A 14,848-nucleotide genomic window follows, 5' to 3' on the forward strand; every position below is an offset into this window, starting at 1 on the left:
CGAAGAAAAGGCCGCGCAGAATTTCCATGGCGTGAGGGGGAGGCATCGGCGCGGGGGTCGGCGACAATACATAAGAGCGAGCGGCGTGAAGGACCGATAAGCAGCTGGATCAAAGAGTCGCGATATTGTGAAAACACCCGCCGCGGAGAACACTTGTTTACGGTGGAGAGAGAGAGAGAGGGGGGGGGGGGGGAGTTGGGGGTTGTTTTTGTTTTGGTTTGGTTTGCTTTCTTGTTTGGTTTCCTTTTATTCGGGTTATTGTTTCACCTTCATTCCATTTATTGTATTTTAAAGAAACTGTTTTATGCGATTTTTTTTCTTTTTTGTTGTTTGTGTCTCGTCTTTTGTATATTTGGTTAACTTTTTTTCTTCAATTTTTCTTTTTTGTTTTGTTTTCTTGTTTGGTTTTCTTTTATTCGGGTTATTGTTTTCTGCCTTCATTCTTCTCATTGTATTCTAAAGAACCTGTTTTATGCGATTTTTTTTCTTTCTTGTTGTTTGTTTCTCGTTTTTTGTGTGTTTGGTTAGCTTTTTTTCTTCATTTTTGCTTTTGTTTTGTTTTGTTTTATTGTTTTAATATCTTTTTTTTGGGCTACTGTTTTTACCTTCACTCCATTTATTGCATTTTAAAGAACCTGTTTTATGCGATTTTTTTTTTCTTTCTTGTTCGTTTCTCGTTTTTTGTATGTTTAGTTAGTTCTTTTATCTTCATTTTTTCTCCTCCAGGAATTGGCCTCTCATTCGGCCACTCCCCTGAACCCTTTTTTTTTAGGAGCAGTGATTAGCGGGCTTTTTTTCATTATTGTTTCCTTTTTCTTTGCCCTTCAGCTATTTCCTTTGCTGCAAAAAAAAAATAATAATAAAAAAAAATAATAATAATAAAGAATTTGTGTTTATGAGGTTTTCTTTTCCTTGTTTGTTTATTTTTCCTTCTTTTGTTTTCTTGGTTGGTTGTTGGGTTTTTTTTTTCTTTAGTTTCTGGGTTAATATTTTTTGCTTCATTTTTTTGTGTGAGTATCATATCTAAATAAATTCTGCACTGCCATATCAAGAGTTTGTTAATATGACTTTCTTTTATATATTTCTCTTTGTTTGCTTGTCTATGTATTTCCTCTTGAGCTTCCGGGTTCATATACTTATTTAGTCCCGTATTTCACTTTAACAGAAAAATCGTACACTGAAAGAACGAAAGGTATACTGTACATGTTTGCGGAAGGCCTTATATTTTTTTTTCTTTTTTTGTATTTTGGCATTTATTTCTTTAGTTTCCGGGTTCATACTTTACTCCCGCCTTTCTTTTTAACATTTTTCTAAGTATTCAAAAAGCTGAATGTTAGGTTTCTTTGTTTGTATGTGTGTTTTGTTGTTCTTCAGCTTCCATATGTTTTTTTTTTTTATTTATTTAGTTTCCGGGTTCATACTTTCCTTCCACCTTACTTTTTAACATTTCTAAGTATTCAAAAAGCTAAATGTTAGGTTTCTTTGTTTTTATGTGTGTTTTGTTTTTACTTCAGCTTCAATATGTTTTTTTTTCTTTTATGATTTCTAAAAGCATTGCTGTTTTTATTTTACCTGTCTGTGCATGTGTAGCTCTTAGACTCTCTTTTATAAATAAAATAAAAATCGTATCTAAATATAAACAGGTGTCAAATATCTTTATGTATTCAGTTAACACCGAAATTGACAGCTTGGCAAGAACATAACCCTCCAATAGTTATTTTTTTCTCACCTTCCTGAAATGTAACGAAATTTTGATAACGCATTGGAAGATTTTTAAGATAAGTAAAGGGAAAATTATGTAAAGTAAAAGTACGTTACAGCGAACTCCAGGTCAGCGAAAAGCGTACTAAATATTAATGAAAAGTACCATTATTAACTAAAATGCTTCTGACTTGTTAATTACTCTCCCTGGCTCTCAACTAAGCTCCAAGTACACAGCAATATTAAAAGCATGTCATATAGAACTACTCTCTCTCTCTCTCTCTCTCTCTCTCTCTCTCTCTCTCTCTCTCTCTCTCTCTCTCTCTCTCTCTCTCTCTCTCTCTCTCTCTCTCTCTCTCTCTCTCTCTCTCTCTCTCTCTCTCTCTCTCTCTCTCTCTCGCTCAACTCTGTTTTCCACTTTTTCCTTTTTTTTGACGAGTGAGAGAAAACAAGATGAAAGGGAAGGAGAAAGAGAGAATAAAAAAAAGAATAAGGCATGATACACTCTCTCTCTCTCTCTCTCTCTCTCTCTCTCTCTCTCTCTCTCTCTCTCTCTCTCTCTCTCTCTCTCTCTCTCTCTCTCTCTCTCTCTCTCTCTCTCTCTCTAAGTACCCACGTATCTCTATATTAAAGGCAAGTCATCCTGCGTCAGCTAATATGTATTCCATTAGTTTTACGCCCTCATAATAAAGATGCATTTTTCCGGCTCCAACCAATTAGGTAAGAATTATTTGATTAAGGCTTAATAATCTCATAACTCCAGCGGCGTAATTAATTCCCAGTGTTTGTTACCAGAAGAAATATCGGTATGCATAAAAATGGTATGTGTGTGCGTGTGCCTGTGTGTGTGTGTGTGTGTTCGTGTGTGGTGGGTGGGTGGGTGTTTACGATGGAATTATATATTTTTTTTGTGAGTTGTGTTTTTTCGGGGTGCTTTCCTACGCAAACCCGTCATATATATGTATTTTAGGGAGGGTCTGTATTTACGGTTGGTGGTACTCTCATTATTATTATTATTGTTATTATTATTATCATTATCATTATTATTATTTTTATTATTGAAGCTGTACTGCCACTACTTATACTTCTGCTGCTACTATTACTACTACTACTGCTACTACTACTACTTCTACTACTACTACAACTACTACTGGTTTCGTGACAGGTGTGCGTGAGAGTGAGAGTGATGACAGGTATATAGTCACGTGATAAGGTGTGGTGATGATGGTAGTGGTGTGGGTGGAGGTAGTGGTGGTGATGTGGGTGGGGGTGGTACTGGTGGTGATTGTAGTGGTGGTGGTGGTGATGTGGGTGGGGGTGGTACTGGTGGTGATTGTAGTGGTGGTGGTGGTGATGGTGGTGGTGATGTGGGTGGGGGTGGTACTGGTGGTGATTGTAGTGGTGGTGGTGGTGATGTGGGTGGGGGTGGTACTGGTGGTGATTGTAGTGGTGGTGGTGGTGATGTGGGTGGGGGTGGTACTGGTGGTGATTGTAGTGGTGGTGGTGGTGATGGTGGTGGTGGTTGTGGTGATGGTGGTGGTTTTCATGCGTTTCATTCTCTCACGAACTTGCAAAAGAAAAAAAAAAACTTTAATAACGGGATTAGTAGGAATTTAGAGTTTTCGCTACATAAGTGCACGCGCGTATTATGTTTACACACACACACACACACACACACACACACACACACACACACATTTTTTTTTCTACAGCAACATTTATTTACACGCAAATCTAGGCTTCCCACGCACACAGGAGCAATGCCCGACATACACACACACACACACACACACACACACACACACACACACACACACACACACACACATTAATATACGCAGTTTCGTTATATAAAAATGATAATAAGACTTTAATATATTTATGTGAACGAAATCATTACTGCACATATTTTTTTCTCCTTTTCAACCATTATTTATTTTATTTCTTACCTTCCTCTTCCAGTTTCTTTTCCTCTTTTTTTTTGTCTCTCCACTTGTTTGTGTCCCTTTCTCCTTATTTTCAGTGCCATTTCTTCCCCTTTCTTCCCCTTCTTTTCTTCCCCTCACCTCAATTTTTATCATCACCTCCTTGAGTCTCTTTGCGCCCCATTTTCGTGTTTCTTTTTACCTCAAATCTTCTTTTTTACATTTTTTTTTTAGTCTTTGTTTGCTCATATCCTTTGTCTTCCTCACCTGCTTCTCTTCTCTCCTTCTTGTCCCTTGTCTCCCTTTCTTCTTGTCTCTATTTCCTCCCTCTCCTCTCCCCTCTTGACCCTATTTATCCCTCTTCCTGCCTCCTTCTTTCTCCTCCTAATTTCCCTTCTCCCCTCCCTGTCCCACTTCTCTGCATTTCCCTATTTTTTTCTCTTCATTCCTGTTCCCGTTTCTGGCTCCCTCTTTTCTTTCTTTTTCCTGTTTTTCTGCTTTCTTTCCCTTGCCTTGCTATCTCTTTCTTACCTGTGTCTCCCTATTCCCGCATTCTCCCTTTTCTACCCAGCTCTTTTCTTTGCCTTTCTCTTTCCCCACCTTTCTCCTCCTTTTTCCCTTTCTCTTCCTCCCTTTCCACGTGTTCTCCCCTTCCCTTTTCCCATTTTCTCCCCTGCTGTTGCCCCCCTTCTTTCTCCTCCTAATTTCCCTTCTCCCCTCCCTGTCCCACTTCTCTGCATTTTCCTTTGTTCTCTTAATTCCTGTTCCCGTTTCTGTCTCCCTCTTTTCTTTCTTTTCCCTGTTTTCTGCTTTCTTTCCCTTGCCTTGCTGTCTCTTTCTTACCTGTGCTTCCCTATTCCCGCATTCTCCCTTTTCTTCCCAGCTCTTTTCTTTGCCTTTCTCTTTCCCCACGTTACTCCTCCTTTTTCCCTTTTTCTCCTTCCCCTTTCACATTTTCTCTCCTGCTGTTGCCTTTGTTTACCTCCCTATTTTATCGCTTTATCCCTTTCCTTTCCCTTTCTCCCTTTCCCCTTCTCCCATGCTCCTTCCCCTCCATATTCCCTTGTCCCCTTCCTTCTTGCTATTCTGCTTTTCATTCCTCTTACCCTTTCTCCCTTCCTTCTCTGTTCCTCTTCCCCTCTCCCTTGTTTTCCCCTGTTCCCCCCCTCTTCTCCCTTACTTTCCCCTGTTCCCCTTTCCTTTGCTCCCTTCCTCTTCCCTTCTCCCTGTTCTCTTCCTCTCCTTCCATTGCTTTCCCCTGTTCCCCTTTCCTTGCTCCCTTTCTCTTCCCTTCTCCCTGTTCCCTTCCTTTTCTCCCTTGCTTTCCCCTGTTCCCGTTTCCTTTGCTCCCTTCCTCTTCCCTTCTCCCTGTTCCCTTTCCCCCCCTTCGCCCCCTCCCCCCCCCACCTCCCTGCCCGGCTCGTATTAGAGACTGGAAAGTTAATATGGCCCCTGATGGCACATTGGAGGCACGCGTTCTACCCATAATGCCTTGCTTGGAGGAGCGGCACACGTGTAGTCCCCCCTCCTCCTGCTGCTGCCTTCCTTCCTTCCTTCCTTCCTTTCTTCCTTCCCTCCTTCCCTCCTTCGGCTGTTGCATCCTCCTCCTGTTATTTCCTCTATTCTTCTCATTTGCTACATTTCTTCTCTTCCTCGTTTATACCTTCTGCCATCCTTTCTTCCTTCCTTTCGTTCTTCCTTCCTTCCTTCCTTCCTTCTTTCCATCCTTCCTTCCTTCGCCTGTTGCATCCTTCCTCTATTCTTATCATTTGCTGCATTTCTTCTCTTCCTCGTTTATCCTTCTGCCGTCCTTTCTTCCTTCCTTCCTTCCTTTCTTTCTTTCTTTCTTTCTCTTTCTTTATTTTTCTTCTTTTCTTCTTTCTTCCTTCCGTCCTTCCTCCCTTCCTTCCTTCGTTCCTTCCTTCCTTCCTTCTTTCTTTCCTCCCTTCCTTCCCTCCTTCCTTCCTTCCTTCCTTCAGTTCCTGCTTCTCCCTCCTATATACAACTTCTTCTATCTTGCTCATTCGCTTCGTTTCTCTCCTTCATCATGCTTTTTCTTCCCCTTCATTCTTTTTCTTTCGTTGATGTTTATTGTTTTCTTCTTTCCTTCTTTTTCCTTGTCTTTTCTTCCAACTTTTCGTCTTTTTCCTCCTTTTCTTCATCCTTCCATTTCTCTCCTTCCATCCATCCTCGCTGCACTATACCTCTCCGCTATTCTTCCTCTCTCTCTTCCTTCATTTGTTGCATCCTTCTTTTTCTCATTCTTTTATCCTGCTCATTCGCTTCTTCTCTCCTTCGTTTCATCATCATCCTTCGTCATTATTTCCCTTCTCTTCATTCTTCCTTCCTTTACTTTCTTTATCATATTCTTCATAATTCTTCGTTTTCTACCACTTTCATCACTTTCTGTCACCGCTCCCTTTTCTCCTTCCTTCCTTCTTTCTTGCCTTCCTTCCTTTCTTACTTACTCCTCCTTCTTCTCTCCCTCCTTTCTCCCTCTTCACTCTTCCCAGTTTGAAGTAAATCGCCTCTTCCTTGTGTTTACTTTTCTCGATATTCTCCCTTCGTACTTTCTCCTCTTCCTCCTTTCCTCCCTCCTTTCCTTTCTCCTTTCCTTCACCATAAATTTTCCTGTCCCGGAGTAAGCCACAACATACAGCCTTTGTTTTCCCTCCCTGATACTCTCCTTCCTTCCTTACCCTTTTCTTCCTTCTCTCTCCACTTTTCCTTTCTTTCCTTTCTCTCTTTTTCCGATCTTTTTGGTTCCGCCGTCCTTCCCCCTCTCTTATATTCGTCTTTCTACTTCCTTTTTTTTTTCATTTCTCATTTTTTTACATATTTTTGGTTCTTCTCTCCCTTTCTTTCTCTTCTGTCTCCCTTCACTCCTTTTTTCTTTTTTGTTATTCTTCATTTTCTCCTTCCCTCTCTCTTCTACCCATCTTTCTTCACCCTTCTCTCTTCCCTTTATTAATTCCTCTTACTTCTCCCATCTTTTTTTCTTCCTCTCTCCCTCTTTCTCCCTTTCCATCTATCTTTCTTTACCCTTCTTTCTTCCTTTTATCCATTCTTTTCAATTTTCCCATCTTGCTTCTTTCCTTCCATTTGTCTTTCTCCTCTCTTCTTTTTTTCCTTTCCTTCATATCTCTCCTTTTTCACACCTTTCTGGCTCCTCCTCTCTCCTTCTCTCTTCCCTCCCATCTATCTCTCTTTACCCTCCTTTCTTCTTTTTTATTTATTCTTTTCAATTTTCGCATCTTTCTGGCTTTTCTTTCTCCTTCCATCTCTCCCCACATTTGTCTTTTTCCTTTTTTCTTTTTTTCCTTTCCTTCACTTCTCTCCCATTTCCCATCCTTCTAGCTCCTCCCTTCCCATTTGTCTTTCTTCTTCCTCCTCTCCCCCCCCCCTCCTTCCTTTCTTTCATTTCTCTCACTTTTTTCAATTTTTCCGGCTCCTTTCGCCTTGCCTCTCTCTCCCTATCTGTTTCTCCTCTCTCCTTTTCTCTCTTCAATCTTCCTTTCTTTCAATTTTCTTACTTTTCTCCCTCCTTCTCTCTTCCCATTTGTCTTTCATCACCCGCCCTTCTTCCTATCTCCCATTTTTCTGGCTTCTTTCTCCTCCCTTTTCTCTTCTCATTTATGTTTTCTCCTTCCCCTCTCGCTTTATTTCATTCCTCTCGCATTTCCCATCTTTCTATATCCTCTCTCCTTCCCTCTCTCTCCCTATCAGTCTTTCTTCTCCCTTCTATTTTTCTTTTTCTTCATTTTCCCATCTTTCTTGCTCCTCTCTCCCTCCTTCTCTCTTTCCATTTGTCTTTCTCCTCCCTCCATTCCCTTCTTCGTTCCTTCTCACTCGCCCCGTCTTGGAGTAAACCACCTGGGTCTTTAGTTTACCTTTCCAGGTACGCGAAAGGTGCCTCTGGCCTGCCTACCTGCTTCATTAACTCTCCCCCGAACTTTAATTAGTTGGTGTGCTTGTCTGTGTGTCGGGCGAGTCCTTTGAACCCGCGTCCCCCGGCCCATCTTCGCCCTGACTTGCTGCTTCCCTTCTGTCAATGAGGCTCAACGGAGGAGGAAGTCTGGGTTGTTATTATGTTAGCTCGGGGGAACGTGGAAGGGAGGGATTGCTAGAAGAGTGGCTGGCTCCGTTATGGTGCTGTTTTGTATGTTTCGTTAGTTCTGCAGAGGAGGTTTTGTGGTTTATTGTGTTGTGGGAATGACGTAGAAGGTAAAAAAGAAATATAGGTGAAAAGGATAATACGTAGAAGGATTGGTGGAAGAATATGTGGTTGGTTGGTTATGGTATATCTGTTTTTCTGGTGTAACTAACTTTTTTTGCTGTTTTCGTTAGTATGGCTCAAGAAAGGAGGAGGTTTGGGGGCCTTTATTGTGGTATGTGGCAAGGACGTAGAAGATAAATAATTGGTGAAAAAAAAATAATACTCAAGAAAATATTGCTTTGTGAATAGAAGCTGTCGTGTTTCTTGTGTTTATTGATCGCATACTTACTACAACTACTACTACTCCTATTGCTACTACCACCATCACCACTACCAACAATAACAATGATAATTATAAACAACAATTCTGACTGACACCAATCACGAGTGCCACGGCTTCCATCACAGGTGGAGGGAGGAGGGGGGGAGGAGGAGTGTTAAAAGAGTCCATAATGCCACTTAAAACAGGTGCTCCAGGTAAATAACAACTAAGTGGAGGGCTGATTGGCTGACCTCATCCCCTCTGTCCGCTGACCCACATGCTGACGCGCTAAACCTTCGCGTCTGGGGAATACGATTAATGGTAACGGTAATGGCGGGAAAAGTTTTAATAGGACGGTTTAACACAATTTGTCATGTTTTATTCGTGGCGAAGAGTAGGTCATTTAATTGTGTGTGTGTGTGTGTGTGTGTGTGTGTGTGTGTGTGTGTGTGTGTGTGTGTGTGTGTGTCACTTGAGAAAGAGAGAAAGAGAGAGAGATGACCTTGAACTTGCGTGACCTGGGGCTTCCTACTTCACTTTCAAGGCATTTTTTACCTCCACTCAATCTCTCTCCCTCCCTCCCTCCCTTCCTCCCTTCCTCTATATACTTCCCTCCCTCTCTCTCTCTCTCCCTCCCTCCGTGTTCCCTCATAGTCATCAGATGCACAGTTTTACTCTTCGCTTTTTTCCTCTTTTTTTCGTTTTCTTTTTTCCCGTTTTCTTTTTTCTTTTTTTTTTCACCGCCGCGGGCTAATACTCTTGCTGCCATCTTTGTCTTGAGGCCCTTCATCTTCGTGCTCCTTAATTTTACCTGCTTCCTCTTATTATCATCATTAATTCCCTCCCTTCCCCTCCTCTTTCTCTCCCCTCCTTGCCCTCCTGCTTCTCTGCCCTGCCTGCCCCCCCCTTGCTCTCTGTTTCTCTCCCCTTTATTCTCTCTCTCTCTCTCTCTCTCTCTCTCTCTCTCTCTCTCTCTCTCTCTCTCTCTCTCTCTCTCTCTCTCTCTCTCTCTCTCTCTCTCTCTCTCTCTCTCTCTCTCTCTCTCTCTCTCTCTCTCTCTCTAATGCCTATCTTTCTCCTTCCTTCATACAGAACATCCAGAACAGAATATATACCTTCTTCCTCCTTTCTTCTTCCTTCTACTTTCCTTTATTCATCCACAAACATAACACCGACCCTCTTTGACCTTCCCTTCACTCCCCCACATCACAACCTCCAGAACAGAACATCAACTTAACCTTTCATCTCTTCCCCTCCACCCTCTTTTCTTCGCCCTGTCAAATCAACACCTCAACCTAACCTAACCTAACCTAAACCCTCTTTTCCTCCCATTCACTTACTTACCCTATACCCAAACCAAACCTAAAACCCAAAACCTAAACTAAGCTCCCCTCTCCTCCCTTCCACTCTTCTTCTTGAGGGTTTTTGAGGTTCCTTCACCTCGCCCACTCAAACCAACATATCAATCTAACTTAACCTAACCAAACTTAACGTAGCCTCACCTCTACTCCTTTCCACTCTTCTTTTTCAGTGTTTTTCGGGGTCCCTTCACCTCGCCCACCCGAACCAACACATCAACCAAACTCAACCTAACCTAACCTAACCTAACCTCAACCTGACCTAACCTCAACCTAACCAAACCCAACCTAACCTAACCTAACCTAACCTAACCCGCCCTTCTCCTTCCACAGTATGGTTGGTCACAGTCGAGGGGAAGGTAGAGGGCGCCCCAACGGCCGTGCCTGCTACCACACCGAGTACCCACAGAACGAGGACTCGCAGGATGGCCTAGAGCCTCCTTATTACGTGCAGGATCTCAACAAGCAGAGGAGCATTGGTGAGTACGACATCCTAAGCTTCCTATTTTCTCCTATCTCCATGCCTGTTGTTTTGGATGCTGGAAATGACGATGGGAAGGGAATGAGAGGGAGGGAAGTGGTATTATGAAAAGGGTGTGTGCATTAAGAGAAAAGGAAATGGTAAAGGAATGAGAGGAAGGGAAATGGGATCGTGGAAAGGGTGTACGTGTTAAGAGAAAAGGAAATGGTAAAGGAATGAGAGGAAGGGAAGTGGGATCATGGAAAGGGTGTTTGTGTTTAAGGAAATAGGGAATGGCAAGGGAATAATAGGGAGGGAAAGGGGATCGTAGAAAAGGTGTTTGTGTTTATGGAGAAATGGGGATTGTAAGGGAAAGAAGGAAAAAGTTTGCGATGTGAAATTATAGAAAGGAAATCAGAGAAAAAAGTTAGTTAGGTGAAATAATGAAAAGAAAACGAAAGAGGAAGTAAAACAATTGGGGATGTTAAATGATAAAAAAAAGGTTTGACTCTTGTGCTAACTACTTTTTTGTGCTATCCCTGTTCTCCTCTGTCCGGGATGCTGTGAATGAGATAGGGAAGGTAAAATTAAGGTATCAAGTGTCACAAAATCCCGCTTATTCTTTCTCTCTGCTATTTGGGCGTGAGAAAATGGGATTGAGAAGGAGAGTAAGATTTCAAAGACTACTCCCTCCCTCTGTTCTTTCCTACTCCTGCTTGGGGTGCGAAAATAAGGAAATCAGGAAGGGGGAAGAAGGATATCAAAGACTACCTTGCTATCACATCCCTTTACTTTTTAGGATGCAGGAAAATGAAATAAGCTTAAGTTGGTTTTTAAGGAGAAGGGAATTTACGAAGACGGAAAATGTCGATCTCGTGCAAGTATTATTATTATTATTATTATTATTATTATTATTATTATTATTATTATTATTATTATTATTATTATTATTATTATTATTATTATTATTATGAGAGAGAGAGAGAGAGAGAGAGAGATCAAAGATGAAAACCTGATACTCATTATAATTAATTAGCATATCCCTTTACTGTACCTCCTCCTCCTCCTCCTCCTCCTCCTCCTCCTCCTCGCCCTTGTCCTCGTTGTCCTCGTACATCCCCTCCTCCTCCTTGCTTTCACCACCATATTGTCACCACCACCACCACCACCTTCATCACCCCCACCACCTCCACCACCACCCTCATCACCACCACCACTGTCATCACCAATTACTCAGCTCCCCGTCCCTTCTATTGAACCGACCCCGCCTACGACCCCACCCCCCCCCCCCCGACCTCCCCCACCCTCCATTGCCCCCTCCCCCCCCTAGTGCTGTCACCCGCCGACAAATTGCTCAGGTTAGCGGCTGTGTGTGTGTGTGTGTGTGTGTGTGTGTGTGTGTGTGTGTGTGTGTGTGGAATAAGGTTAACTTTTTAGTGTCTCAAATGCATTTATAGCTTTTTTTACGAGAGAGAGAGAGAGAGAGAGAGAGAGAGAGAGAGAGAGAGAGAGAGAGAGAGAGACTTGTATCCCATCTTTCTTTTCCTCCCTCTTCCCCTCCTCCCCTCCCCCTCCTCCTCCCTCTTCCCCTCCTCCCCTCCCCCTCCTCCTCCCTCTTCCCCCTCTTCCCCTCCCCCTCCTCCCCTCTGGTCAGTGTGATTGGGTTGCCTGGTGTGCGCGGCCTCTTAATCACAGGCATCATGCGTTTTACAATCACCTGGGCGGCGAGAGGCGGCGACAGGTAATTGGGACCCGGGCGAAATAGGCGAAATAGGCGAGTCATCCGTCGGGAAAAAGACCAGAACGTGCGGAGAACATGACCGACAAAGGAAATGACGTGCGGAGAACATGACCGACAAAGAAAATGGCGTGCGGAGAACATGACTGACAAGGAAAATGGCGTGCGGAGAACATGACTGACAAGGAAAATGGCGTGCGGAGAACATGACTGACAAGGAAAATGACGTGCGGAGAACATGACTGACAAAGAAAATGACGTGCGGAGAACATGACCGACAAGGAAAATGACGTGCGGAGAACATGACCGACAAAGAAAATGGCGTGCGGAGAACATGACCGACAAAGAAAATGGCGTGCGGAGAACATGACTGACAAAGAAAATGACGTGCGGAGAACATGACCGACAAAGAAAATGACGTGCGGAGAACATGACCGACAAAGAAAATGACGTGCGGAGAACATGACTGACAAAGAAAATGACGTGCGGAGAACATGACTGACAAAGAAAATGACGTGCGGAGAACATGACTGACAAAGAAAATGACGTGCGGAGAACATGACTGACAAAGAAAATGACGTGCGGAGAACATGACTGACAAAGAAAATGACGTGCGGAGAACATGACTGACAAAGAAAATGACGTGCGGAGAACATGACTGACAAAGAAAATGACGTGCGGAGAACATGACTGACAAAGAAAATGACGTGCGGAGAACATGACTGACAAAGAAAATGACGTGCGGAGAACATGACTGACAAAGAAAATGACGTGCGGAGAACATGACTGACAAAGAAAATGACGTGCGGAGAACATGACTGACAAGGAAAATGGCGTGCGGAGAACATGACTGACAAAGAAAATGACGTGCGGAGAACATGACTGACAAAGAAAATGACGTGCGGAGAACATGACTGACAAAGAAAATGACGTGCGGAGAACATGACTGACAAAGAAAATGACGTGCGGAGAACATGACTGACAAAGAAAATGACGTGCGGAGAACATGACCGACAAAGAAAATGACGTGCGGAGAACATGACTGACAAAGAAAATGACGTGCGGAGAACATGACCGACAAAGAAAATGACGTGCGGAGAACATGACTGACAAGGAAAATGGCGTGCGGAGAACAAGAAAAATGAGAGGGAAACAACATGAGAGGCGAAGAAAATAACAGGCAAAGAATATGAGTACCAAAGAACATGAAATAAGCAAAGAACATGAGAACGGAGAACATGAAAAGCAAAAAATATACATGGGAGGCAAAGAACATAATCGGAGAAGGAAATGAAAAGTAATGAGCATGACTTAGAGAACATGAGCGGCCGAGAATATGACAAGCAAAGAACATGATTGACGAAGAAAATGAGAGGCAAAAAAACATGAGAAACAAAGAACATGAGAAACAAAGAACATGAGAGACAAAGAACATGAATACGAAGACAATGAGAACCAAAAAAAAAAAAACATGAACCACGAAGAACATGAGGTCGAAGTATTTTAACGCTGGCAATATCTTTCTCTTTCTCTCTTTATTTCGTTGCCATTCCGCTGATTGATTTCCTTTCAGCGCGTCGATTGATCATTATTTATTGGATGCGAGTGTTACAGCGCCCGAGTGGAATTGAAATGTCTTTATGAAAATGTATGAAACGACGACAACAACGACGGGGCGGAATTTTACCAGCGTTGATTCCTGGGTAATTGTTGTGCGTGGGGGAAAGAGGGGGGGGGGGGGGGTAAGGAAGGGTATGTGTGTGATGTTTTATGTTATCACTGTTCTTATTTTTCCTCTTCTAATGTATGTAAGTCTTTTTCTTGCACCTTTGTCCACATTTATTTCTTGTTCTTTCCTGTCTCTCTGTCTGTTCGTGTCCCTATATCATTTTTTTTTCTCTCTTTTCAACTCTTCCGGTCTTTCCTTTGTCTGTTATCATTATGGCAGAGCTTTACACCTTTCCTCTATCTTTCCCTTCCTATCTTTTCTTCACCTTTATAATTCACCGTCTTTTCACACGTCTGTCTGTTCCCGTTTTCTTCCATCTTTTCGTATTTCACTAACCTCGCTTTCAAACCCCCAATTTCCCTTCATTTCATTTCATCTCTCTCTCTTCTCTCCTATTTATACACCTTTCCATCTTGACCATAACTCCCTTCCTTTTCCTTTTCATAATTTCCGTCTCTCCTTCTTCACTCTCTTCTTCCATTCCTCTTTATCATTCTTCCCTCCTCCGTCCGTATAGCTACTTCTCAACTCTCTACTGCATCCTTTTTTATTCCTTTCTCGCTCCTCCTCTGCCATGCCTCCCTCTCCCCTGCCTTCCATTCCTCTACCTCACCCCCTCCTCTCCCTCCCTCCATTCCTCTACCTTCCTCGCCTTCCTGCCTCCCTCCATTCCTCTTTAGTCTTCAAAGTAATTCATTTAGTGGATCCTTTGCCAAGTTGCCGGAGTCTAACTGATCTAACTTGTCCATTCTCCCTCCTTTCCCCTATTCCCTTTACTCCCCCTTCACTCCCCTCCTCTACCCTTCCCTTCCTCTCGTCCTCCCTCTTCCCCTTCATGGCTATCACCCTTTTAGTCGCTTTTTCATTCGTTTCGTCTTTTCCTCAACATCCTGACTTTTTTTTATTATCGCCGTCTCCGCCTTTTCTCTGTCTTCATTATGCTCCTTTTCCTGTATTTCTTTTGTTCATCTCCCTTTCTATCCTTCTCCCCCTTACTCGTCTTTTCTTCCTTTCGCATTTTTCTCAGTCTCATGTCTTGTTTTATTATCCTCAACTCCTCCTTTCCTCTGTCTTCGTTCTGTTCGTTCTTCCTTCCTTCCTTCCTCCACCTCATCTTCCCATCTATTCCTCTCTCCCCTTGTTATCTGACTTTCCTTCATCTCTCATTCCCCTCAACCCCTTCCCTTTCTTTCTCTCCTTCCTTCCTCACTTTTCCTTTCTGCCCATCTCCTCCACCTCCTCTTTATTCATCTCTATTTTCTATTTCTCTTCTACTCCTGAGATCTTCCTAATTTCGTTCTTCATCGTTTTCAAAGTAGGATGCTCAAAATATGTGCCAAAAAGAGCAAAAAAGGACAGATAATAATGATAACTATGTTCGTAGTCATCATCATCCAACAGCAAGGTAGTGTAATTACTGTGTTCTGATGTTTGTGTGAACCAAGTAAAAACCAAAGAG

General features: G+C 42.7%; 1 protein-coding gene across 1 annotated transcript in view; it reads left to right on the plus strand.

Annotated features, from left to right (window-relative positions):
• Window positions 1–14,848, plus strand: part of LOC126997053 (teneurin-m-like) — a 439,194-nt gene that overhangs the window by 208,201 nt on the left and 216,145 nt on the right. The window contains exon 6 of the mRNA XM_050858090.1: window positions 9,796–9,941. Coding sequence (XP_050714047.1) covers window positions 9,797–9,941 — 145 coding nt within the window. The 5' untranslated portion in view covers window position 9,796. The remainder of the gene's footprint in view (window positions 1–9,795; window positions 9,942–14,848) is intronic.

This window comes from Eriocheir sinensis, chromosome 11 (assembly GCF_024679095.1).
Source record: "Eriocheir sinensis breed Jianghai 21 chromosome 11, ASM2467909v1, whole genome shotgun sequence".
Taxonomy (NCBI): Eukaryota; Metazoa; Arthropoda; class Malacostraca; order Decapoda; family Varunidae; genus Eriocheir; species Eriocheir sinensis.